The following is a 25,967-nucleotide window of genomic DNA, read 5'->3' on the forward strand; positions in this document are numbered from 1 at the left end:
TGACCCAGCTGTGGCTTAACATACATGTGACATGAGTTTTGCTTTCAAGACTGAGGTGCAGTTTCCCTGAAACCCCTGTCTCCCTGAAACTTGGCAGGCTTCATTGCCTTCCTGCAAGTTTCATCCAAATCAGGCCAGAAATGACAAACTTAATCCACACTAAGTAGCATGTTGTAGGATTTGCTACTTTTTACCTTTTAGGGAGCTTTTCTGCCTGAAGTGAAGCAGTGATTACACAAGTTTGAAGTATCTTGTATGTTCATGGGTGACAAATAACCAAGCTCCTCCTCAAATGATCAGCGTGTGTCCTGGCTGTAAGCCATGAGGTTTGATTGGGTTTCTTTTGGATTTTTTTCCCCAGATGATAGCATTTGCTACTTGTAATGGCAGGTAATTTAGCATACCCTACATCTGAGTGTGAATACATGTTATCTTTACAGAGTAATTCTAAGGAAATAGGATTATTCCTATTTTAACAAACTTGTTAGCATCTAATCTAAACCATTCAAAATTACTCAACTGTGAAGCCTACCAAAATGTTTTTATTTTAAAGTCTCCCTTTTAAAGAGAATATTTTTTATGCAGTGAGGTATGCATATTGATATCATATGTCAGTGATATTTGTCAGTATTGATGCCCCTTTCTCAAACATGTAATATAGAAGTCAAGGGACCTGACTGTACCATGTACCCTCTACTTTGGCCAATGTCAGTTGGGGCTGAGCACTATCAACACCATGTAGCCTTGAGGGCTAAAAAAAGGGCTTGCTTTTCTTTAATGCCTTACAAAATTACTAAATTACACTGCTGAAAGTTGATCTTTTCTCACATTTTCTTTTCAGAGGAAAAAGTAGCCCTGAAGAGAGGAGAGGACCTAGAAATAACCAAACACATTCAGGATTCCAGTTACATAAACTTGAGTAATAAATTAGGTTAAAAAAATGAGGAAAACAGAATTTCAGTTTTACCTCATTCATTGGTGGTAGTTAAGCAGCTGAAATCCTTGGAAATTGATTGAGGGAGGGAGGGTGCTTATTCTACTCCTTCACATTTAGTGACAGGTGTTTAGTTCCTGCCATCTACCCCTGCTCCCAAGAGAGAAACACTCAGAACCTACGTAGTTGTCTACATTAAAGTTCAACTTTATTATAAAATTATAAACCAGAACTCTGTACCAAAACTAGTTAGGTTTTATTTAACCACTGTACCCACCACAATTTTTGAATGAAAGAAAAATGTAATAGAAATCATTTCAAGTAGACATTAATTTTCAAAATATTTTAAACAAATGGGCACATTGTACATAAAGCACTTAAATATTTTCATACACTTTTATCTTTATTAGTTTTTGATCAGTATATATTCTTTTGGGTTATGAATCTGCTTCCTCCGGATTTTTTTAAGTTTGAATTTATTTTAAAGTGAGTCGTCATACTGCCTCACACTAAATAATCCATTTCTGCAAAGGAGGAAAGAATGAAATTAGTTTCAATATAAGTATTAGGAAAGCAAGCTGCATGTGAGTACCTCATTCCTAATAAAAATTTTTTCACTGATCTGCAAGTTGGCTTATCTGTTGTAGAAAAATAGGCATAGTAGCCTTAGAAGGGCTTGTAGAGAGTAGATGAAACCTATGTATTCGTAGGGGAAATATTCCTTTTGCCAAGGCCCCTGTCCTGAGCTTATTGCTAAACATGATTACACACAACATTTTCACAGTGCATTTGCTAGATCAGAAGTTTTCAAGCCTCTCAGTAAGTACAGTCCATGCATTTTGGAAGTTGCCATAGAAACCCTCTTCAATGGCAATGACAGTAATGGTTTACGCTGAAAAAAATGCTAGGAAAATGATGCATCTTTAATGTAATACAATTTAGTATCTGGAAACAGAGGATCGCCTGGTAGTCTGCTAGAGCACTGAGTCAGAAATTGCAGAATATCCAGAAGTAACAGCAAGGAAAAGAAAGAAGGGTAAAGTTACAACTGGCATATTCATAAGAGACTCAGGTAGGAAGAAGCCTGTCCATTCTTTACAGGAATTATCATTCTGGTTTCTGTATAACCTGAAAACACCATCTAACATAGATGTTGAATAAACTGCAGCCTCAAATTTCTTTATTGCTAGACTACGGTATGCATAGGTACTAACCAAGAACTAGTTTTTTCTTACTCTAAACCGAAGAGACCCTCCAAATCCATGTGTTTACTGGAGTGGAGGCAATGCTGCTGATGTACAGCAGTGTTAAATGAATTTGCATAGTTAGACAGCTGATAACGTATATTGCCAGCTGTTATTGCAAACATGCATGGATCTGCAATAGCGGTTTCTTTTAAATATATCTTGAGTGTTGTAGAGGCTGGGAATGGATACATGTAAACACACACACATACCCACCCACCCACCCCCCTCTGAAGTTCTTACAATCGCAGTTGAGGAAAACTTGAGACAGACTTCACTGAAACTCTGCTGCTACATGCAAGATAAATATCCTGACGCAAAGTTAAATCCTAAATGGCCCAGGTGGCCTCTTGGAATAAGACACTAGTGTGACCATAACTGCTGGGGAGAAAAGTTATTTAAGGCATTAGTACTGGATTATCCTGAAAGTTCATATTTTGCTGCCATCCAGTAACGAATGGCGTATTCCTAAGATATACCTTGTAAGACCATTTTTTAACTTCACAGTGAGTGTGGAGGAACCCCACAATGCAATTCAGTATGGATTCACAAGGGCTTTCCAAACTGCAGTTTTCAGAAACTTGGGATTGGCATAGAAGTATATTTGAATGATGCTATAGCCCCTTCCATTACCAAGGGAGAAGTTATCTTGTGCTATTCAACAAACCATCTCTATATTTGATAGCACTTGAGAATGGTGGAACAGAGTGAACTGGTATCCTGTGCCTAAGAGGGAGATGAAGAAGGCAAAGGAGGCTAAGCAGTGCCAATCACTTTAACTCCCTGGAAGCAACAGACAGCAAGAAATGAAAAGAAAGCAGCTAGGGGAACATTCATAAGGCAGGGAGAATGCCTCCTTACACTTTCCTTATTTCAGCATCACTTTGACAGATTCATCTCTACTGCAGATGTGCAGAAATAAATTGGCCAGGGCTTCATGTAATTGAAATGTTGGAAAAAAAATCCCTACGTTAGAGGGGGAAGGTGGATTTTTTTTCCACTTGTGCTCAGGCAGTGCATATACTGGGCAAGTTGGTGCCTAAGATAACTAAGAATCAGTTCAGTTACCATGTAGGCAAGGTACTACTCTCAGGTCTTCTACAAAGAGGAACCAACATAGGACAAAACACTGGATTCAGGTGTGTAAGAAGCCAGGTGAGATGTGCCTCTTCGCTGTCTGACAGAATATTTAATTTCTTAAACACTGAAGCCTTCCTGCCTCCTTTAAAGCAGAGCAGGCACGCCTCAATTCCACTGAGCTAGAATTAAGCACATTTGGAATAGGAAGAAGGTGAGAGGGGGGCAACATTCAGCCTGGCCTGCAAGCATTAAAAACTAGAGCTTAAAATAAAGTTATATGCTCAAAACAAGGAACAAGCTCAACCAAGATTGTGTTCCCTGAAAATAAAAATATCACTGGAGGTGATTCACAGAGCAAGTGAATAAGAGAAGCAGAATGGGAACATTCAATAGCAGCAAAACAAAACAAAAAAAACTATCGTGTGTGGAGATCTCAGCCCTCATTTATTATTTGCAGAAGAAATAACAAGCCTCAGGATCTGGTCTTTGTGTTGAGAAGCCAAGTGACTGTTTATCCCCCATCACCAGTTGATCAAGCTGCTCTCACAGGCTGTTAGTTATTTCTGTGTCTGATGCTGTTATTAGGCTCCAAGGAGTCCAGGCACTGTGGTGTATAGCAATGTGGTGGGAAGGACACATCCAGTCACAGCTTCAATATGGAAAATTTCCCAAGCTTCCTCTTGCCTCACCTCTCATGAACTTCAAGCTTCCTGTGAGGTCTGAGTGCTAGTCTTGGACCTTCAACTGTGTGTAGAGATTTTAACCATTTCTCTAGCAGCACATGAGGCTTTAAGGCAACACTGGTCTTCCTTGCTTTCACTCAGGACTTGAAGACATGGACAGCTCTTATCACGTACTGCCGGCAGATGGGACACTCATTCATACGCTTCCCACACTTGGTACAAGTGACCATATGGCCACATTCTAGCAGGACACAGTCAATTGGTGAATCCATGCAGATTTTGCAGAGATTCTCTTCAGCACCAGGAAGCCCAGTGTTACCTGAACAAGCTAAAGTTTAAAAGGCAAGTATTAGACTTGAGGAAAATGCATCAGGGTGTTAAGGACAAGAGTACATAGGTCAGACAATACAAACTTCATTACTGACTTCAATATCAAATTATGCATAATTGCCAAAGTTAAGAAGCATCATCTTCTGCAAGTAATGTGTAAGCATAACTGGAATCTTTTGAGTAATCCTGCTCCTAACCTTGCACCAGTGCCACGTGAGACTGCTTGTCTGGCAGGGAGCTGGAAATTTTTGGCTAGAACAAAAGCTTTTCTATATTAGAGCATGCAACAACTCCTAGTGCTGAGAATTTTTCTGGTGTGGCTACAGAGCTAACATTTTGAGAATCAACACCACTTACCATTTTGATCACCAGTGTCAGAAACTGCATATAGGAGGGAAAAAAGAGAGAAATTGTATTATTTTGTGCAATAAACAGGAAAATCCTACCAGAGTGGTAGATAATTATTTTGGCTGGAGGGCCACTCAATGAATTTTGGTGAGCTGTTGAGAGCCACAATGTGGTAACCAGCTTGGGACTGGAAATCCCACCCTCTAACCCCCGACCTTTGCTACTGGAAGCCCTTCCCCTTGCCCCCAGAAGTACTCTTGGGAGGGGGAGGGGAGTTGCCATCTTCGAACCAGAAAAAAACAAATCATGTACTAAAAATAAAACATCTACTATAACATTTCAATTTTATTTTAAAAAATACTCTTGTCCTGATTTATGTGTGTTTGCATAGTATATATAGAGACGATTGCATAATAACTAAAAATAAAATCTTATTTTTGTATACTATGTGTGGGATGTGGTTGGAGGGTGGGTAGGTGTGTGTGGTGGGGTAGGTTTGTGGGTGGGTAGGTGTGAGGTTTATCGGGGGTGGCTGTGTGGGGAACAGTGTGGGGGGGTGTGTTTGGGGGATGTGTAGGGTGTGGGTATGGTGAGGTATGTGTGCCCCACACAAAACATGTTTCCACCCCCCCCCCCATTGTGCACAGCCCCCTCTGCCAGCAGCAGGCAGCAAGCCCTCAGGATGCTCATGGCCCACACAGGAGGGGTCCCATAGCAGCGCACAGCACCAGCCAAGAACCAGGAGCTATACATGGCAGCAAGGAGCGGGGCCAGACCAGCCCTGCTTCATCGTGCTGGGCTTCCTGCAGCTCACGTGCAGCTGCTGGGACTTGACCAGAGCCATGCGCTGCTGGGGGAGAGCCCTACATGATGGAGCTGGCAGCCTGGCCCCATATGCAGCTCCTGGGACTCGGCCAAGGCAGCAGGGAGCAAGGCCGAGTCTGCCTGCCTCCACTGCACAGGGCTTCCCCCAGTGGCATGAGTCCTGGGAGTTGCATGTGAGCCGCAGGGAGCCACACACAATGGAACAAAGCTGGCCCAAGGCTTCACGCTCCCACTGACCTGGGCTCTGCACTCTCACCGCCCCACTAGGTGCGGGCTCGTACTCCTGCCCAGCTGCAGCTTCCTCCTGTCCACTACTATTTCCCTACCTGCTGCCCATAGTACTGCAGCAGTGACAGGAGGAACCACTGGGGAGCAGGGGAGCTGAGCAGTTCCCTGGGTGGCTGCAGCAGGGGCAAGGGCAGGAGCACAGCACATTGCTTCAGTGGGAGTAGGCGGCGCTTGATCCCATGTGGAGTGCGGCACAGGCAGCCACAGACCAAGTCAGATATAATTCATTGGTGGGCACCCACCCGTCCACAGGCCGGATGAAATTTCCTGGTGGAATGGATGCAGCCCACAGGCAGTATTTTGCCCGCCCCTGCCCTAAGAGATGGCTTTCTTCAAGTCTTTTGGCTTTGTATTTTGTAAATCCCACATGGAACATTTTTGGAGGGGTGAGGTCAACTAGTGTGGAGTAGCTATTATTTGGTTAGACTATTAAGAAATTTTCCCTTTCATTGAACATAGTTAGGATGTTACAAAGCAAGATGACCATCTTAAATGTATATGGATTGTTATTTTGAGATTTAGTCAAATAAGTAGTTTTTGGCAGACCTAAGTCCCAGTTTCACTGAAAACTGTTGAGATATTATAGGTATTTGAAGACTGTTATCAAATCCCTCTTCAGTCTTCTCTTCTCCAGACTAAATAACTCTAGTTCTTCCAGCCTTTCCTGATAAGTCATGCTTCCCAGCACTCTAATCATTTTCATTGCTCTGTGCTGGCCTCTTTCCAATCTGGCCACATCCTTCTTAAAGTGTGGGGACCAAAACTGGGCACAGTACTCCACGTGAAGCTTTCGAGGATGATTAGAAAAAACTCAGCAAGTTAAAACAGGTTTCTTATCTTGAAAGTGATATTCTGTATGCTAATTTTGCAAGTAAATAGCTGTTTTTTAACTCCAACCTTGAAACTACACTTGAGATCTAAGAGCCTATCTGGGTTCTTTCCTGCAGGCTTAATTATACCTGCATATATATATATATATATATATATATATATATATATAGGTGCATCTTGTTGGCACTCAGTCCACAAATCTGTTAATGAGAGACAAGGAGACTTCAGTTTAATCTAACGTAGCTGCATGTGCTCTGCAGGCATAAGAAAAGCAAGAAGCCCTACTGTTGCACAATGGAGCAGTCACTTTACAGATCCAAACAACATTAATGCTTATATCAACAGGCATGAGCAATAGTAAATATACTTTAGCAACATGATGTTGTCTTCTTCCTGATCTAATTCTCTCATTGGTAATGAACAGATAGGAAAACTGTTCCCTTTGACCTGCTGCCTTATACTGAGTGTTGAGGCAGCTTGCAAAACTGACGACTCTTCCACCTTACCCAGATGCTGAAGGTCTCTCTCTCTATAAAGGCGAGTCACTCTTTCCATCAGTTCCCACTTCTCACAGCAGCCTTTATAGTTGACAAAGTTGCGAGCAAGAATTTCTTTCAGCTGTCTTACAGAGAGCATGTCAATGTCTCCAATGCTTGTCAGGTCAGAGAGAGAGGCCCTCCGTCCCTGCATCAGGTTATCTTCCGAGTCAACAGACTAAAACAGAACAAAGACAGGACAATGTTTGATTTCACAGGCCACTGACATATGTGAAGAAACAAAAATGCTTTACCAGAAAAGGAAGTGCACCAGTTTGACCCAGCTTCCCAGCCCCTGTATAGACCAGGTGATTCATCGTCCTGACTGAATCAGCTTTTAGATAAAAGCTCCAATCCCCCCCTCGATGAAGCACCCAATCTATATAGACATTGGGCAAGCCAGATCAAATGGATGTGGTGCTTCTTCTGGGCATACACTCTGCTCATCATGGGGGAACACCAAGCTGAAAGTAAAGTGTTGGGGTTTTTTTCATGTCTGTCAGCAGTCCCAATGTCATGACAATTTAAAGCAGCTCTCCATACTTTCCTAGCCAATATTCATCCATAGAGGTATACTATCCCTCATGTACTTTACTCCATGAATCCCTCTAGTTATAAGAAATAAGTTCTACCCTGATATGTAAGTCCCTTTTATTATTTTAGGGCGCCCATACATGAGCACAGAGTGTGCTCCAATGCACTAGAATTCCAGTGCATCGGAGTAGATTCAATTAATCAAGTCTGCAGGAGCATGGGAATTGCCACGCTCCAGCAGCCTCCTGTGTCCCAAGCTTAAAAATGGTGGTGGGGGCATTTGAACTAAAGTTTGTTGAACAAACTTCAGTTCAAGTGCCCCCACTGCCAATTTTAAGTGCAGGACTGCTGATACAGGAGACACAGCAGCACTCTAATTAGTGCCATCCCACCCCCACAACTGCTGGAGCACACGTAAAAGTGCCCTTAGTGTCCAGTGACACAAAGTTCTCTGCCTGTAGGGACATCCTTCCTGTTCCTCTCTGCATAAAGACAAGTTTTTTGGTGACTCTATTATGATAGCTATTTTGCTATCTTATTACATGGTCACAATTCTGTACTTGCTTAGTAATGGACTAAAACAACTCAACAGAATCCACCCCCATCTCTGTGCGATTCTAGCACATACAAACCTGTGTCTCCTCCTCTGCTGGTGCTTCTCCTGCATTCTCAATTCCTGTCATGTCGTCTTGGCTTGGAGGCACATACCCATTTGCCTAAAAGAGGAAATAAATCTTTCACCAATACTAGATCTCCCTGCATGTCTAGAGGGCAAGTGGGTTTAACAGCAAAGCACAATTCAGCACGCACTGCACTGTGGAATTAGGCAACTCAGTGCAAGGCCAAAAAGGAGCCAGGTTGGAAGAAAGAAAGTCCCCTTGATCACAGATGTGAGGTATAAAACAAGATCTCAGTGAGAAACTGTCATGCTGTATGTGGCTGTTGGATGCCCCACCTTGTCAGTTGAGTCTTGTTACATTACTGGATGATGTACAATAATTCCCCACATGTTCTTGTGGGGTTTATGGAGCCAGACAGGGTGGAAACCAAAAGAGTAATGACTCAGAAATGGAGGTTCAGAGTAATCAGAAAATCATTACGTGGAAACTTGGCATTCATGCCACATCACAATGAAAAACTGTGGAGCAATGTGACGTATCATGATGTCACAATCTCTACAGCATGTCAAGAGTAAGTGCTGTGTAGCTCTTTGAGACCAGTCAATGATGTAGTTCACCATGACTGAGCAACTAATCTGAGCAATGACCAAAGAAGCACAGTGCTCTTCATGTATGAGTGCTAGCACTGGATTGGAAACTAAGCAAGAGACAGATCTTTTCTCCTCCTCCACCATGCTGCCCTGGATCTTTCCTAGTGGATGAGCTCTGTGGAGGCAGGTAAGGGTGAGAGGCTGAGATGGAGCTGACTAAGGAGCAGCAGACAAAAGCAGCTAAAGCAGGCTAGAGGGAGGGTAACAGTTTTGAACACTGCACAGGGTAAATGAATCTGAACTGTAATCCCAGCTCCCACTAATTCCTTTTTATGACTTTGGGTATGATATTTGGTCACTGCCTCAGTTTCTCTGTTGAGACAACATTCTCCTTCCTACTGAAGAAAGCTGTGGTTTATTTATATTTGTGAAATGCTAGGAAAAATCAAAGGGGTTTTGAAAGCCTAAGAATTCCCAAAAGAGGAAACGGAAACTGAGAAAAGCAGCCTAAATATTTTCTGCAGAAAAGTTAGAGCACAAAGGCACAAGCTGGTGTAATGTGCTCCTTCCAAAGGAATAAAAAAAGCCTTATCTCATTGTATGTGAAAGAAACCTTGAGGAAAAAAAAGCCTTATCTCATTGTATGTGAAAGAAACCTTGAGGAATTACCATGCACTTCTATACAAAACAGACAACAGAGAAAGCATGAGGGGGCACTTTCCCAGTCCTGGCCCCTGCAGAACTAAGCACACCCATTCACTTAATAACAGGAAGATCTAAAGTAGATGTCAAGCATTAAGTAAGCTTTTCACAATAGTCAGTAAAATCAGACAAAGCATGTCAATGTAAAGTAACTGGACTATAAATGCACTCTGAAAGAAAGAGTGCAGCCGGATAGTTTCTGGCGTATCTGTATCAGAGACTAGTAACACACTGTGGTTTCAATCAAAGCTTTTTCTACGCTCATATCAATCATTGACCAGACACCAGGAGACTTCCCTCAGCTGTATCATCTCCAAGATCACATCTGTTTGATTGCCTCATAGCTCAAAAAATAAGGAGAAAGAGGATAATGGCCTTCCCCAACAGCTGCTTGTAGCTGTAATAACCTAGCAACATTTCAGCTAGGAAGAAAAGAAAGACATTCCTCTGCCCTACAGATATCAAATATCCACATGGCCCATTAGTCAAAGGAGTGTCCAAGGCTGGAACCGTTCACTGAAACACTGACCAGTGTTCAAGCCCACCTTAGAACAGTGACAGAAGTGTCATATCCAGCATGTTACAACCAGACTCACAAGTAACTTTGAACATCTAAAGAAAGGCAACTTCCATTAATGGAGAAAAGGCAAATATCCCATCCATCACAATCAACATGACCAACAGTAACAGCAAAATCCATGAGTTAAAATGGAAGTGTGAAGTGTGCCTTTAGTTTCTAATGATGCTCTAGGGAAGTCTTGAGTTATTTATTCAAATTTCAAAGCCAAATGGAGACAATAGATAACTGAAATATAGCTAAAGTACTGTTGGTTATTGTATACAAAAGCTTCACATATAATTTTTATTTGCACAGGTTTTATTAAGAAATAAGAAACAATAAGCATCCAGGAATTAAGCTAACAACAAGGATGAATGAGTACAGGACAGGGTGCTTCCATGTGGGGACTGAGGAATACCTGTTGATGTTCCTGAGTTAGTGCACTCGAGATGGGGTCTGTGGACACTGGAGAGCCATCATGTGAGGTAGCAGATGCTGGGCTGGGCGGTGGGAGAAGAACAAAGCCTTCCTGTCCAGATGTGCCAGTGGTAAATGGAGGTATTTGCAGCCTATCCTCCTGGGTGATGACTGGCTGCTGACTGAGGATCAAAAATACCAGTTCCTCCTTTTCACGGCATGTCTCTGTGGAGATTTCATGGAGTGCCAGATAGTCTCGCAAATCCTTCACTTTCATCTTTATCAACTCTTCACGCTGAAATGCTGTAGCTCGGAATCGCTGACAGAGATGGCAGAGAAGGGGACCGCTCTCGGGCCGGTTTGAACACAACGTACAAAAATTGTTTTTACAGTCCAAACAGATGTGCTGCTCAAAGAGAAGATGGGAGACAAGAAAACTTTTAGTCAGGAGGGTGTACAGGAATTGTAAAAGGGTGACACAGAGATTAATGCTACATAAAAGGTGATGACACCGTGCAATTAATAACCACACATGCAAGACAAATTCAAGCATTGTTATTTTTGGAAGATATTGTCAGGTATACAACGCATGCTGCTGCCTGACAAAAGATACCCTATTGATCACTCACTGTTGAAACAGCACATTTTTATAATAAAAACGTAAGTTAAAATTCATTATGCAAATCACCAAAAAAAAAGTTTAAAAAAAAATGAATTCTCCTTCAAATTGCAATAGTTTTCAAGGGTCTATTCTGAATGCATACAATTAACTCAGAGATTAATAAATAAATATGTCTATGAGGTAAAGTAACAAGTCTTCCAAAATAAATCACGACTAAGTGCATGCACAGATTGCAGGTAGTACACTTCATGCACAAGAATGCATAAGCTTCCCTCTTCAACTTTCTGCACTTCATAACTTTAATAGTGATTGCCCTCTCCTTTTTTCTTCTTCTCATTTATTGTTTTTCTTTTCCCCTAATTGCTGCCTTCCCTAAAAAGAAAAGAAAATGAAACCAATTTCTATGCCTGCAGCCAGGTTTTCAAAGGAACCCCGCTTCCATCTAGGCAGCAAAGTAAAGTAGCCAAATTTTCAAAGGAACCATGCGCACCTAGCTGTAGGTGCTACATTCAGGAGAATCTGGCTGTAAAGTGTCACAACACAATGTGCTGCGTACTGCAAGCTCTGGAAAAAAAAATGTTCTCTTTGGTGAACTTGGCCTCAGGTATCTAGTTTATTTCCAGTGCTTCATCACTATAGTTTTATACTGCCTTCATCATGCAGGATTCTGATTTTCTGGTGTTCTGGGCATGTGCACCTCCTTTTGACTTCAGCTGGAATTGAGCAGCTCAGCATTTCTGAAAGCACCACACAGGCAGGAGCATACAGGAACGTACAAGCTTTCTCTCCTCACTTGGCAACATGCGTCACCCTTATTTATGTCCATGGGAGGTGACTCCTTAAGCTACTTCAGTACTTTGCTTGTCTCCTGAGACTGCAGTTATGAAAAGTATTTTCTGTGGTGGAGTCACTAATCTATCAGGAGTTGAACTGAGATTAAAAATGTATTTCACATAGACCACTAAATCAGTCAGGTAATTTTCTGTCATTAAAGCTTTAGACTGGATTTATATTCTACTATTAATCCCCCTAATTCCCTTACCCATTCAGGCATTGGCTTACTTTCTCTCCCTTTTTAAGTTTACTATAATTTAAACTTCTATCTTGACTCTTCAGAGCCAGGCAAGAAGAAATAAAAACTAAAGACTTCAGAAGCAAGAGCATAAGCTCTTAAATCAAGGATGAATATTTTCTTTATTTTATGGATTACTTCTGTAATTAAAGAATAACTCCAATTCCATGGTGTATTAAGTTCAAAGAAAAGATTTATAGATTTGTGCTCCTAGGCCATCTATTCAAAATGTGAATTAACACCATGATCAGTTAAGGTACTTTCCTCTTCTAGATAACACCTTGAAAGGTGTAAATATTACACGAGCTTGCATAACCTCCGTCTCCACCTACATCACTGCTTTCCTCCTACTGAAAAATATATATTCATCTGAATCTTCAGCTAGCTACACTACAGGATTAGTGTTTAGGGCCATTGTAGAAGACCTGCTTAGGTGGCTTTGTGAAAAAAACAGTATAATTTCCTTCCAGAAATGTTTCAAGACATGAAAAATTTCCACTGCCATTAGATCTGCCCAGATGTCCCAAATATGGCATAACAAACTTGAAATCTGATGCCATGAACCCTATTCACTGAATTACATAATCCATCGCATGAGAAGATCACTTATATGCATGTACGTCAGACAAGAGCCACACAAGTTCATTATCTACGCAAATTGTTCCAGGAGGGGCTGTGTAACAGGGGGCTGCTCGGGGCCAATCTCAGTAAGGCCCGCCCACCTGTTCCTGGGCTAACCACCCGCGTTCTCACCCACCATGCCTTGTTGTTGTTTAGTTAAATAGATGTTAAATACGGGAGGCTGCCCATTTCCTGCCCCAATGCCAGGGGGCGCTATCTGCAGCTCCATTCCTCCCCTACACCGCAGCCCAAGTCTCGCAGATGGCATCTAGATGTTCTCATTATCACCGGCCCCCACACTGGCCCCAGAATCCTACTATTGAAGCCCACCTGGAATCCTCCCCTCAAGCAGTTTCTTCCACTTTCATACTGGGCAACACAGCCCCCTGAACTGCTTCCCCTTCTGGTGTGGTCTCTCCACTGGGACCTTCAGCTCACTAGCCCCCGCCTACCTCCAGGCCAGTCAGAGCCCCAGGCCCTCAGCTCTTGGGTGTTCCTCGCAGTGGGCCCCTGGCCCTTCGACCTTTCCGGTCCTGGCCCCAGCATGGGCCAGTCAGGGGAAGTTCAGACAGGCCTGAGTCTATGGCCCTTTTCTCTCTCTCCAGGGGTCCACCCTCCAGGCCCTCCACACAAAGGGGTCACCCAGCTGATCATGGGGGCTGGGGGTTAAGGCACCCCGACCCGCCTTTCACCGGGGTGGTAACTGGCCTGGCATTTCCTGGAGGCTCCTGCACCACTGGGAGCCCCACCAGGCCACGCACTCCCAGCAGGGTGCAGTTTGAGCCTCCTAGCCATGCCCTACAGCTCCTCACTTACCTCCAGACAATATTAGCAGCCCTCTGGCCAGGCGATGTTGTTGAACTGCCCTGTTTATATGGGCAACCCCAGTTCCAAAATGGCTGCCCTCATCAGGTACCTAGCAGCTGCCAGCTCCAGGCCCTTAAAGTGGCAGGCACACACACAATGTCCTGCCACAGGCCATTTCTGCATCCTACTCAGTTTCAAAAGCCTTCCCCTGTTGGATTGTGCAAAATGTTATTGTTTGATATTTTTGGACACTGGACTTCTAAAGGCATCTGATCCATTTAGAATATTTCAGTGCAGTGCAGTGCAATTATTTGGACCTGCAAGCCACACAGACAGTTCTGGAGAGATGCCACGGGCCAGTCACCAGCACTCCCCACACCCTCCAACAGCCTGGAGCCTGCAGGCCCCTCTCTGCCACCACCAACAGTTCATAGCCCCAGCCCCAACCCTGGCACCCCAGCCAGAGCAGACCAGCCAGAACCTGCACGCACAACCCTGTCCCTGCTCCACACTGCCAGCCCACAATGAGTAGCAGCAGTGGCTGGGCAGAAGCGGCCCCTCCCACTCATCGCTGCCAGGCCCTTCCTGCAGCAGCTGCCCAGAGCCTGTGAAACCTTGCAAATCCTCTGCACTGCCACCGCTCCCCCACTGGGCAGCCCAGACACAGCAGTGACAGTGGCAGAAAGCAGCCACAGGACAGCCCAGGCACAGGCTCTGGGCAGCTGCAGCAAGATGGCCCTGGCAGTGGCGAAGAAGAGAAGCTGCTTTTGCTCCACACCCAGCAACAGCTTCTGCCATTGCTCATTGTGGGCAGGTAGTTTGGAGCAGGCGTGAGGTGGGCAAGGGTCAGGGTTGCGCATGCAGGTTTCAACTGGTTTTCTCCATCAGGCCAAGTCCAGAGTGGGCGCGAGGTGGGCTGTGTGCATAGGTCCCTGTCAGGGCTAAGGCAGTGGCAGTGGCAGTTTGAAGGAGCCACCACCACCACCTGGGCTGCCTAGCTGCAAAGCCACCCCAGCCTGAGTGCCCAGCGGGGTGATGGGATGCACCATGGGCTGGATGGTGCCTGGGCCAGGTGGGACCGAAACACCCGCTGCAGGCTGAACAAAGTACCTCCACTGGCTGGATCCGGCCCGTAGGCCATATTTTGCCCACCCCTGGTCTAGACTGATGGAGAAAACATTCATTACCAAACATTTTCTATTTTAACAATTTATCACTGTAGCATTTAGACAAGTTACAAAAAAAATTCATGGAGAATAGCCACAATACTTTCCTTCCCTTGAACAAGAAAGCAATCTAGCATATATATAGGCACACGCGCGCACCCCCCCCCACATGCATACACATATGCACATACACATACACACACATACATACTAGCAAATTTGCCCATCAAGAATAATGGGGGGGCACGAGTGAGGGGGGGAATCTTGATAACCCTAACTCTACCCCACACTGCTGCTTCCCAGGAGTGGGAAAGGAAGCTTGCCCTGCCATCTCCTCCATCCCCCTCTGCTAGCACCCCACGCCGCCACTGCCTCTAAGGAGCAGGGCCAGGGGAAGCTTGCCCGTGCCACCCCCCCCACACTTCGTCCCCGCTGTCACGGTGGTGCTCCACTGCCTCCAGGGAGAAGGGCCGGCAGGGAAGGGGGATGAGGCTGGCGGAGCTGGCCTCACCTCCCCACTCTATCCCCTCTGTCATGGTGGTGCTCTGCCGCACCGCCACCACTACCTGCTGTCCGTAACACTCCTGGAGCACTCTGATTGGCTGTTTCAGTAACCAACCAGAGTGTTCCAAGAGTGTAACGGACAGAGACACAGACGGACTAAGCCAGGGACGGGCAATTATTTCAGGTGGAGGGCAGCTTGATGAGTTTTGATGAGCTGTCGAGGGCTGCATTGGTAGCTCCACCCCTTGACAGTTGCCCCCCCCCCAGTTGCCATCTTGGGACTGGAAGTCCTATCCCTAACCCCTGACCTTTGCCACTGGAAGTACTCCTTTTGGGGAGGTGGCCTTGGAACCAAAAGTTACACCCCGTCATATGGTCTGTGTCATAAGAGCCACCCACCCAACACCAAACTGCCTCACTTGCCAAATCCGTCTCAGAATCTCCTGCCCTCATCACATGATCCCTGACATCAGAAGGTGTACCCGGTGACTGGGAAACACTGCCCAACACCAGCGTCCACCCTCACAGTGCACGGCCTCTCCTGGAGCCCCAAGAGTTCTGCCCTATGGACCACGACACACAGGCACAATTTACCAGGTAGCAAGGGGTTGTGACCCTTCTAACATCCTGCCCCAGCAATGGGGTTTCAGGGGCATCAGATCTACCCCACAACAGAGCCCAACCAATTGAGTCAAGGACTGCACACACAAAATCTTTCAGAACAAATCATTTTAACAAGGAATAGATAAAGTATTGTATACTAAAAATCAAACATCTACTAAAACAGATTTTAATTTTATTTAAAAAAAATAATTTGAGTAGTGATTAACTTAACGCTTTTGAAAACAACATGACAAACATACAACCATAATATAAATAACTTAAACGATTAACTTAAAGACAAACAAAGGAACTCAATGTGAAGAATTAAGCCTCCGATGTGCATTAACCAGAAAAATCGAAATCAGGCATCATCTCTGTTGCTGTAATGCGGAGCACTGCTGCAAGGTGTTCATCACTAATTGAAGATCTAAGGTTTGATTTGTTGATTTTCATTACAGAAAATATCTGCTCACATACGTACATTGATCCAAACAGCACAAGTGTCTTTTGGGCATAAGCCTTGATCTTTGAAAACTTCTGTTCATTGAGAGAGGCATAAAAGCTAGGAAATAGAACTGATTTTAATTGCTCTGCAAGCAGTGCATCACACTGCAGGTCAATAAGCTCAAGTTGCAAGGTCGCATGGAGCACTGTCAATAGCAAATGTGAAAGGTGAGGAGACCAAAGAGAAGTCTTTTTCTATTATTTGAAAATCTTCAAATCGGCGAGAAAATTTAGCATGCAACTGCACTAGAAGTGATATGTATTTTTTTAGGTTTTGATCAGAAACCGTTATCTGCTGCAATGTAGGAAAATGGCCCGAAATCTTTGTTTTCTATCTGATGGGAGAAAAGGAGTACTTTCATCATAAATGACTTGACACTGCAATGCAATTCATGAGCAAAAAGCCCCTTCCCTTGCAGTCGTGAATTCAGGTCATTCATGTAGCCCATGAATCAACGGCAAATGCAAAATCAGAGAGCCAATCTGCATCATTCAGCTGTGAGAAATCCAAATCTTTTCCTTTGGTTCATTTTTGAACATGAATCTCAGTTCTCAGTTCCCACACTCTTTTCAAAACATTACCCAAACTGAGCCATCTTACATTAGTATGATACAGAACATCTCTGCGCTCAGATTCAGACTCCTCAAACAGAGTTACAAATTGTCTGTGGTTTAGTCCTCTTGCTCGAATGTAGTTGACCACTTTTGTAAATGTGTCCACAACAGTGCTTAGTTTTAAAACATTTTTACAGAGGGCTTCTTGATGAATGATACAGTGTAAAAAATAATTTTCTGTTCTGGATTTGTCTTTGACTTGATCCTGAATTCTTCTGAGAAATCCAACATGTTTGCCAGTCAAGTTTGGGTTTCCATCAGTGGTCACATATACCAATTTTTTCCAGTCCATTCCCAATTTTGACACACATTGATTTACTGTGTCCAGTAAGTCTTTTCCAGTTGTTGTGTCTTTCATTGTCTGTATTGATGCCAATTCTTCTGAAAGCTCAAAATTTTCAATGATTCCTCGAATGAAAATCAACAACTGGGCTGTGCCTTTAACATCACAACTGTCATTGAGTACCAGTGCAAAGTATGAGAAATCATTGACCTTACTTTTCAATTGCTGGTGTGGGTTCTCAGAGATATCTTCAATACATCTCACAATAGTGCGCCTTGACAAGCTAACATTCTCAAACTGCTTTTTCTTGGCTGGGCACAAATTTGCAGCAAACTTGAGTACACATTCCTTTACAAACTCTCCATCAGAGAATGGTTTTCTCCTCTTGGTGATTGTGTGTACAAACTCATAACTTGTTCTCATAATTCCATCCGGTGCTGCCAATGCTTTTGTGAAAAATCTTTGCTCTTTCTGCATTGCAGCAACCATCTCCTTTGTTTTCTTTGCTTTTTCTTGGGCTGGCAATTTTTCATATCTGGATGCATGCTTGGTCTCAAAATGCTGATTCAAATTGTATTCTTTGAATTCAGCCACACTTCCTTTGCACAGTAAGCACACAGCTTTTCCACCTACTTCAGTAAAAAAAAATATTTAGAGGTCCATTCCTTGCTGAATATTCAGCATTCAACATCTACCTTCCTCTTCTTTGATGTGCTCATATCCAAATTATTCTTCTGTGGAGTGTTAAGATTAGGGATGTTATAACAACCGCCCAGGTGATTGGGGGAAATTGGTAGGTGTGCCAGTAACTGCACTAGGAGCACGTGTGGGGAAGTCAGCCTTAGCCGCATGCTGCTCCAGATGGGACAGGCCCAGCCAGGTTGGCACTGGCCAGGAAAAGCAGCATGCAGCCGAAGTCAGCTTCCCCATGTGCAGCTGGGGATGGGACGAGTCCAGCTGGGTCAGGAACGGCCAGCAGAAGCAGTGGCGGAGCCTCCTGCCTCTTGGGACCAGCTGGCACAGGTAAGGGGAAAGTGCAGCAGCACGTGGGGAAGCCTCAGCCAGGAAAAGCAGCATGCAGCAGAACGTGGCCCAGCCGTCCCAGCTGCTGCTTCCCCTCCCGACCTGGCACGGCTCGGGCAGCACAGTATAGCACAGGGAAAGCCTGCCCAGCAGCCGTCTCCCGGGCTTACCTGCAGGACAAGGTCCTTTCCAGTCCTGTGCAGGAGGCAGAAGCCAGACCAGGCACTCCTTCCCCTCACCGGTGCCACAGGGTCAGGCCCAGCCCCCCTGCCCCTCTCAAGCTGCAACCGTGGCCTGAGCCAGCGGTGGGGCGAGGCCAGCTGGGTCCTGCTGAGGTCTGGGTTGGTTGCCTCGCAACCAGAACCCAAGTAAACAGCCTGAGGTGCTGCAGCCGGCAGCTGGTGTCTCCGGCTGCCACTGGAGGCTTTTAGACAGGCAGCCGCCATTACTAGGTTTTGAAGGCTCCTTGGGCCACAGGGAAGTGCTTGGCAGCCCAGATCTGGCCCGCAGGCCATATTTTGCGCCCCCCACCCCCGGAATAAGCCCTTTGTTATATTAGAATATTATATAGGAAAATATGAGCCTTTTACCATACCTTGAGGAGCTGCCAAAATAGGTTTCAAGGAACATATTCCACAGACAAAGCTCCTCTACCAGTGGTTCTCAACCTTTCTGGACTCAAGGCGCCCCTCCATAACTTCTGGAATTGAAAAGCATCCTATTTCAAAAAACTAATTTATAGATTACAGTGCTTGCTTTTGCTTCCTGCAGAGGGCCTGGCACTGCAGATTGTTTAGACAGGGAAAAGCCTGACTTTGTATTTAATCTGCTTAGTTTATCTGTTTATCTCCTAACTCCTGACTTGTCTCCTTATACTTCCCAACACCCTTTGAAATATCTGGTGACACCCTGGTTGAGCATCACTGGGCTATGGCATCACTGTGTCTGGCTCTCAAAAATGCAGAGGTGTTCAGATACTATAATGGTAGGCATAGGACGAGAGATGCATCATACACTTGATCTAAGCCAAAGAATCAGGAGCAACATTTCAAGGAATCTTAGTTATCAAGTTGTTGCAAAAGATTGCGGTCCGTTTCTTGGAGGCCACCAAAATCATAGACACACACTCATTAGCAGCACAAAAGGTGTATTTGCAAATAGGGTCAGAGCAGAGTCAAAGACTCAGATTACTCCGAACCCCTAAGGAATTTTTGCAGGCTGTATTTATCCTTCTTCCTCCTGGGCACGCGTGCAGAAACAGGAACTCTTACAGCTCATTTCCGTTTCATACAAACATATATGTGGTTACATCACTACATCCATCGCATGTAGATTATAATTAACTACTTAAGTATGCAGGACGGAGAAGTAAATATGCATCAGCTAATTGCGCATGCTCAGAAAGTTCTTTAGGTCACCAAGAGTTTAAACCCCTCCCCCTTTCAAGGACACAGTCAGTTGAATTCCAGCTTCTGTAATCTGCATGAGAAAGGCTAGGGGGAGGCTGGGGGAGAGTCTGTGATTTAGTATAAGAAGAGCTGTGGCAAGGCTGGCCAAGGAAAAAAGTCCTTGGCAGTGTTTTTTCTTATCAGGTGTGAGATGCAAACTGTGCATTTCTAACAATACTCCATTTCTAACAAAGTGATGCAGAGGAAGAGGTCTGTATGAATAAATATATACCTGGTATATCGTTCACCACTCCTTTAAAGAAACAGTTTTCCTACCCTGTATTTGAGCAATAACTATTTAGATACAAACAGTAAAAGATTAAGCATTAGATGTACCAACTTTCCATAAAAGAAGTGTAAGCTTCTAATGTATTTGTTGATCAGTGGCACATCTTTAGACAGAAATGGCAGTGATTAGAGAAAATATGAGCACCAGAACAATTACTCTGAAAATGGTTACTGTATATTATATTTTGCTATCTGTAACACAGGACAACCATGTTTAAAATGAGGTCCATTATACCCAGTCGTGGCAGGTCACTTGATGTGCCTGCCACTTTAACAGGTCAGGCAGCCTGTTGAGCCAGGGGCAGGTGGGGGTCAGGGCTAACTGCAGAGTCAGCTGATCCAGGGCCCAGCAGATGAGGCTAGGCCTGATCAAAGGAGTCTCCTGGTTGAAGGAGGGCTGGGCATAGACTTAAGTAAAAGCTGGCAGTAACATCTGGGGAACACCACTCAGCAGGAAGCCTGTCGCTCCTGAATGCCAGCAAGGAGAAAGACATCCAGAAGTTTGGGTAGGAACTAAGTGGATGGAAGAGGTTCCTGGGAACCCAGTGTGGGGTCCAGGTTCACACTCTCTCAGCCCTAAGAAGGGGGATGAGAGTGTGTGGGCCTGTTCAGGGACAAGGAGAGCCCTGAGAGAAGGGCTGAGTGCCCGGGCCCTATTGAGAAGCTAGATGAGCCTGAAGGGAGAGGCCAAGTGCACAGGGATCTAGTGAGAGATCAGGCAAGTCCTGGGAGAGGGGCTGAGAGTCTGTGGCCTATTGAGGGGCCAGGTTGTGCCCAGAGAAGGAAGGGGCTGTGTAAAAAGACCTACGGAGGCCTTCAAGCTCACGGAGAGAGTGATCCATGGAGGGGACAAAAAGGTGGACCCGGAGATGAGGGAGCTGACAGCTGGAGGACTGACCCAGAGAATCTCAACTGGCCTGTGTGGGGGCTGCAGCCCTGGAGGGGCTGAAGGGTAAATAGACTACAGCAAAGATGGCCAGAGCTGGGCAGGCCTTGAGGCAAGGCCAGGGCTTAGGAGAGGCCAAAGGTCCCAGGGGGCCAGGGCACAGCTGAGAGGAAGGACTCAAGGGACGTGCAGCCTGGGATGACAATGGCTGGTAGGTCCAAGGGTAAGCCAGGGCCAGAGATGGAGGACTCAGGGTAGGAGATGGACCCAGGACCAGGGGGTCCACCAGTTAGCAGCCCAGGAAGGGCATAAGACATGTGAGATCAGGTAGGTCTGAAAACCAGTCCTGGATAAGACCTAAAACTGCACCCTACCAGAGTTGGTTGGTGTGGTGGGGCTGCCCATGGCAGGGCAACCTTCATGAAATGCCATGCATAGGCCCTCCAGGGAAAAGCAAGGATGGACACTGGAAAGCCTCAGCTCCCACTGCCTTGTGGGTGCCCCGTGGAGGGGGAAGACTAGGGGAGCACACCTCAACAGAAAAGCACTTGGCAGGGAACACTGGGAGCACATGGGTCCAACGGCCCAGCGAGGGGCCAAGGGAAACCAGGGCCACATGGGTCCAGCAGCCTAGCAAGGGACCAGGAATAGACAGAGGCCCAGTGAGGGACCATGAAAGACCAGGACCAGGAGAGTCCAGCGATGCAGTGAGGAGCCAGGGAAGACCAGGACCAAGAGGGTCTAGTGGCTCAGTGAGGGGCCAGAAATAGAGCACAGGGTTAGATGGGGCTGAGGGCCTGGAGAGAGGCCAGGAAAGTACAGAGGAGCTGAAACCCTGAAGAGGGGCCAGGAGAAAGACCGAGGGGCCTAGCAGCTCAGGGAGCGGTTGGCTGAGACCAAGGAGTCTGAGGGCCCAGAGAGGAGCCAGAGGAGAAACCAAGGGATCCAAGGCCTGGAGTGGGAATGAGAGAGGCTTAGAGAGGGACTATATCAGTGACTAGCAGAACAGCTGCAAGGATGCCATCAGCAAGGCATGGCGCATGGTGTAGGGGAATTATGGAGCCCTGTAAATAGCCCACAAGTCCATGACCACAGTCTAGGTGGTCATTTTAACAAGATCAGTGCAGCCTCCCTCTTATCATGCTGTGGACCCAGGTGCACATGTAAACATCATGACCAGGAACAGTAAATTCTGGTGCAACATGTACCGCAGTTTGTTGCTACATGCTAATAGCATGTGTAGACACATCCTTAGTTTAGCAAAGAGAAGGAAGTTTCTATGCTGATTCACTGCTCCTTGCCTAGCTACCCAGTGTCCCCTTATCAGCTTAGGGGCTACAGCCATACCTTGGTTCTATCCCACCATGGTCTGAGGAACAGTGCGCTGCACCCCACTTCAAGAAATCTTGGATCTACCCATGAGCAGCACTTATGATGCTGGACACTTACTCCTCTCTGAAGGCATTTTATGCATGTCAGAGTTCAGCCTTCACCCTCTCTCACAGAAATCATTGATTTGTGGCATATGCAAAAATAAACATTTAAGCCAGCTCTAACTTGTCTGTGTCTCTGGCAGTATATTAGAGACAAAGAGTAATATCGCCAAAAGTGATAGATTCTTAGAAGCCTAGAATAGGATTAAGGATTCTAAACTCCGTTTGAAAAAAAAGACTTAGGTGCTTTAATGGTTTAGATCACCAACTGGGTTGCCATGGGTCGCCAACTGGCTGGAGGGCCGTACCCAGAGCGCGGTGGTGGATGGGTCATTTTCGACCTGGAGGTATGTGGGCAGTGGGGTTCTCCAGGGCTTGGTCCTTGGGCCCGTGCTGTTCTACATCTTCATCGGCGACTTGGACGAGGGGGTAAAAGGCACCCTGTTCAAATTCACAGACGACACTAAGATGTGGGGAGATATGGGCATGCTAGAAGGGAGGAACAGGCTGCAATCGGACCTTGACAGGTTACAGGGGTGGGTGGATGAGAACAGGATGGGATTCAACACTGAAAAGTGCACGGTCCTGCACCTGGGGAGGAAGAACCAGCACCATACCTACAGGCTAGGGAACTCCCTTTTCGTCACTGCAGAGGCAGTAAAGGATCTTGGAGTCACTATTGACGCCAAGATGAACATGGGCCGGCAGTGTGGGGATGCAGTCAGGAAGGCCAACCGCACCTTGTCATGCATCCACAGATGCATCTCAAGCAGGTCCAGGGAGGTGATCCTCCCCCTCTACGCAGCACTGGTCAGGCCGCAGCTGGAGTACTGCATCCAGTTCTGGGTGCTGCACTTGAAGAGGGGATGTGGTCCAGAGGAGGCCACTCGCATGATCAGGGGGCAGCAGGGCCGGTCCTACGAGGACAGGCTACAGGACCTGAACCTGTTCAGCCTCCAAAAGAAGGCTGAGGGGGGATCTAGTGGCCTGTTACAAACTAGTCAGAGGGGACCAGCAGGCATTGGGGGAGTCCCTGTTTCCCCGAGCACTACCAGGAGTGACTAGAAATAACGGTCACAAACTGGCAGAGGGTAAATTCAGATTAGACATCAGGAGGCGCTACTTCACTGTCAGGGCGGCTAGGATCCGGAACCAACTTCCAAGCACGGTGGTGCTGGCTCCTACCCTGGGGGCCTCTTAAGACAAGGCTTGACAATCACCTTGCCCGGGTCATTTGACCCCAGTACTCTTTCCTGCCATGGCACGGGGTCGGACTTGGTGATCTTCTCAGGTCCCTTCTGACCCTACTAACTATGAAACTATCATATTTCCATCAAGGAATGGCAGGTGCCCTAGGGGCGGAAGGGGCATGGTCACGGAGCTTCTAAGGGGCGGAGCTTCTGGACCACCCCTGGAACCACTATATGTGACACTAATATGAAGATCTATGGTTATAAACTGGAAGCTGGACAAACAACAGTGTAATACTTTAAATCAAAAGGCTGTCCAGGGTATAATCTTTGACAGCAAATGGTACAGTGTGAAAGCTCAGGTTTGCTCTAACAGCCAAGGGTGCCAGACTCTAGAATTTCTCTTCAACTTACTTGGCTCAGCATTTTGTGCAAGATAAAAGTGAAAAGATGTCAGAAGTAAAGCTTTAACTACAACTATTTTCTGTTCTATATTCAAGTTTGCCAGGAGTTTTTTCAGTACGTCTGCAGAGAAAAGCATTGCCCTGAAAATGTCAGCCAATTTCTAAGACACTTAAGAAACCTTTGTCAGAGGGTGTGGGAGGAAAGAACAGCATGACAGTTTCCCAAAAAAATGCCTGGCACAGCTTGTTAATGGCAGAAAGAATAATGCGTAAAACTTGCCTTGAATTAAAGATCATTTTATGAAATAAGGCTCTGACAGGAAACCAGGGTTAGAAGCTAGCTGGAGAACTGGAGATAAGTAGGATTGCAAGAACAATTTTTACTCCTTTAAAGATACTTCAGCAGTTATGCAAAAGTATCTTATCAGATATAACAAAACAGTTAAGTATTCCCTCATTACAATCCCCTTCACCTTTCCTTGTACAAATCCTTTTAAAACAAGTGACTGCTACATTATATTAAGAGTATACTATATTTCTAAGGGGACAAATACTTTGAAAAATATTGTTTAAGCAGTCAGAATTCAGTTGTCTCCTACTCTCACAATCTAAGTGGACTTCATTTTATGACCACTATGTTTTATATAAAAATCAGTTTGATTTAAATATCAACTGGGTACCATGATTCAAGCAAGCTGCTTCTCCTATCATGGGATAGAATACAGAGTTTTCTCAGATCCTGCTGCACCAGAATTAGATTACAGACATCTTTTAAGCTGCCACCAATGCAAACACTTCAAGCTGTATCATTTATTAGGTATTTTACCTGTATGCCACTGATATTATGCAGGTAAGGTATAAAATCTTCAAAGCACTACATAGGTTTGCTGGTGTTATTTAGAAATGCAAATCCTAAACAAAAAAGGGAGTAGGCTGGTAGTCTGAAGTCCTATTTTATTGACCAAGTTACCTGAGAGGTTTGATTCAAATTCATTTTACCTTCCATCAAATCAATTTTCAACTCTATAGCATGCTATCAATGACTCAAGCAGCATGCCACCACTTTGAGAATGTTGTTATTTAAATACATGGTTTTTGTAAGTCACCATTATACAGGGCTCCCCCCCGCCACATTTCTATAAAAACCATTTTTCCTTACAGATAATGTACTACACCTGAACTTGCAGCTGCCTCAAAAGCATTCATACAAATGGCAAAACACATCTACATCTCCTATTTCCTACTGCACAGAAAAGTAAAAGCTTGACTGAATAATACCTTTTCCTTTGTAGAGGAATACTCCTTAAATCAGGACAATGTTTTGATGATCCTTGTGCAGTAGTTTGTTCTAATTCAGTATTACATACACAAGCTGCCTACTTTCAGAACAGAGCATTGAGTCGATATATACCCCTGAATTAGCAGGGAGGAATAGGAGGGTAAAAAAAAAACTTCTCTCCAAAATTTTAATCCTCAACATAGGCCTTAAAGCAAAGGACTAATCTCCCTACAAAAATACATACACGTTTGTTGTTTGTATGAAAAGAGAAATAAAGTAGCTTTATGAAGTGTTATTTTCAACACACAAGCAAGAATCCAAAAGGAAACTAAATATGAAAAGATATTTTTCTTGGTTTCTCAATTTAAAATACAAGATGCCTAAAAAAAAATAAGGTGCAGGTTTAACTCCATAACTATTTGAAGTATGTTGTAGATTTGTAGCTCCTTTTAAAAAACAAGGTCATGCTGGGATACCTTAAAATAGACCTTTTAAAAAAATTATTTTATCCAGCTCAAATGCTTCTATTCTTTATTCAGTACCTTAACTCTGGTAATCTGCTACAGTTTGGCCACTTGCTGAGCCACAGAGTTTGGACTCTACCCAGCTTCTGAACAATTTTCAGGAAGTATTCTGGGAAGCCCCCAGTTTAAACAATTTCCCAGCCAAAGGCTGCTGTTTAATTATGAATCTTGTGA

At 45.0% G+C, this 25,967-nt stretch overlaps 1 protein-coding gene across 5 annotated transcripts in view; it reads right to left on the reverse strand.

Moving 5' to 3' along the window:
- Positions 1 to 1,134: 1,134 nt before the first annotated feature.
- The window catches only part of RFFL (ring finger and FYVE like domain containing E3 ubiquitin protein ligase), an 82,619-nt gene continuing 57,786 nt past the window's right edge, over positions 1,135 to 25,967 (reverse strand). For 4 of the 5 annotated variants that reach the window (XM_090025737.1, XM_090025739.1, XM_090025738.1 and 1 more), the window contains 5 exons: positions 10,523 to 10,927; positions 8,266 to 8,349; positions 7,070 to 7,277; positions 4,629 to 4,652; positions 1,135 to 4,269 (listed from right to left, as the gene is read on the reverse strand). In XM_090025737.1, coding sequence (XP_089881863.1) covers positions 4,079 to 4,269; positions 4,629 to 4,652; positions 7,070 to 7,277; positions 8,266 to 8,349; positions 10,523 to 10,927 — 912 coding nt within the window. In that variant the 3' untranslated portion in view covers positions 1,135 to 4,078. The remainder of the gene's footprint in view (positions 4,270 to 4,628; positions 4,653 to 7,069; positions 7,278 to 8,265; positions 8,350 to 10,522; positions 10,928 to 25,967) is intronic. The other variant, XM_090025741.1, reaches the window with a different exon arrangement.

Source organism: Crocodylus siamensis, chromosome 13, assembly GCF_052110815.1.
Source record: "Crocodylus siamensis isolate JL-2025a chromosome 13, ASM5211081v1, whole genome shotgun sequence".
Classification (NCBI taxonomy): Eukaryota; Metazoa; Chordata; order Crocodylia; family Crocodylidae; genus Crocodylus; species Crocodylus siamensis.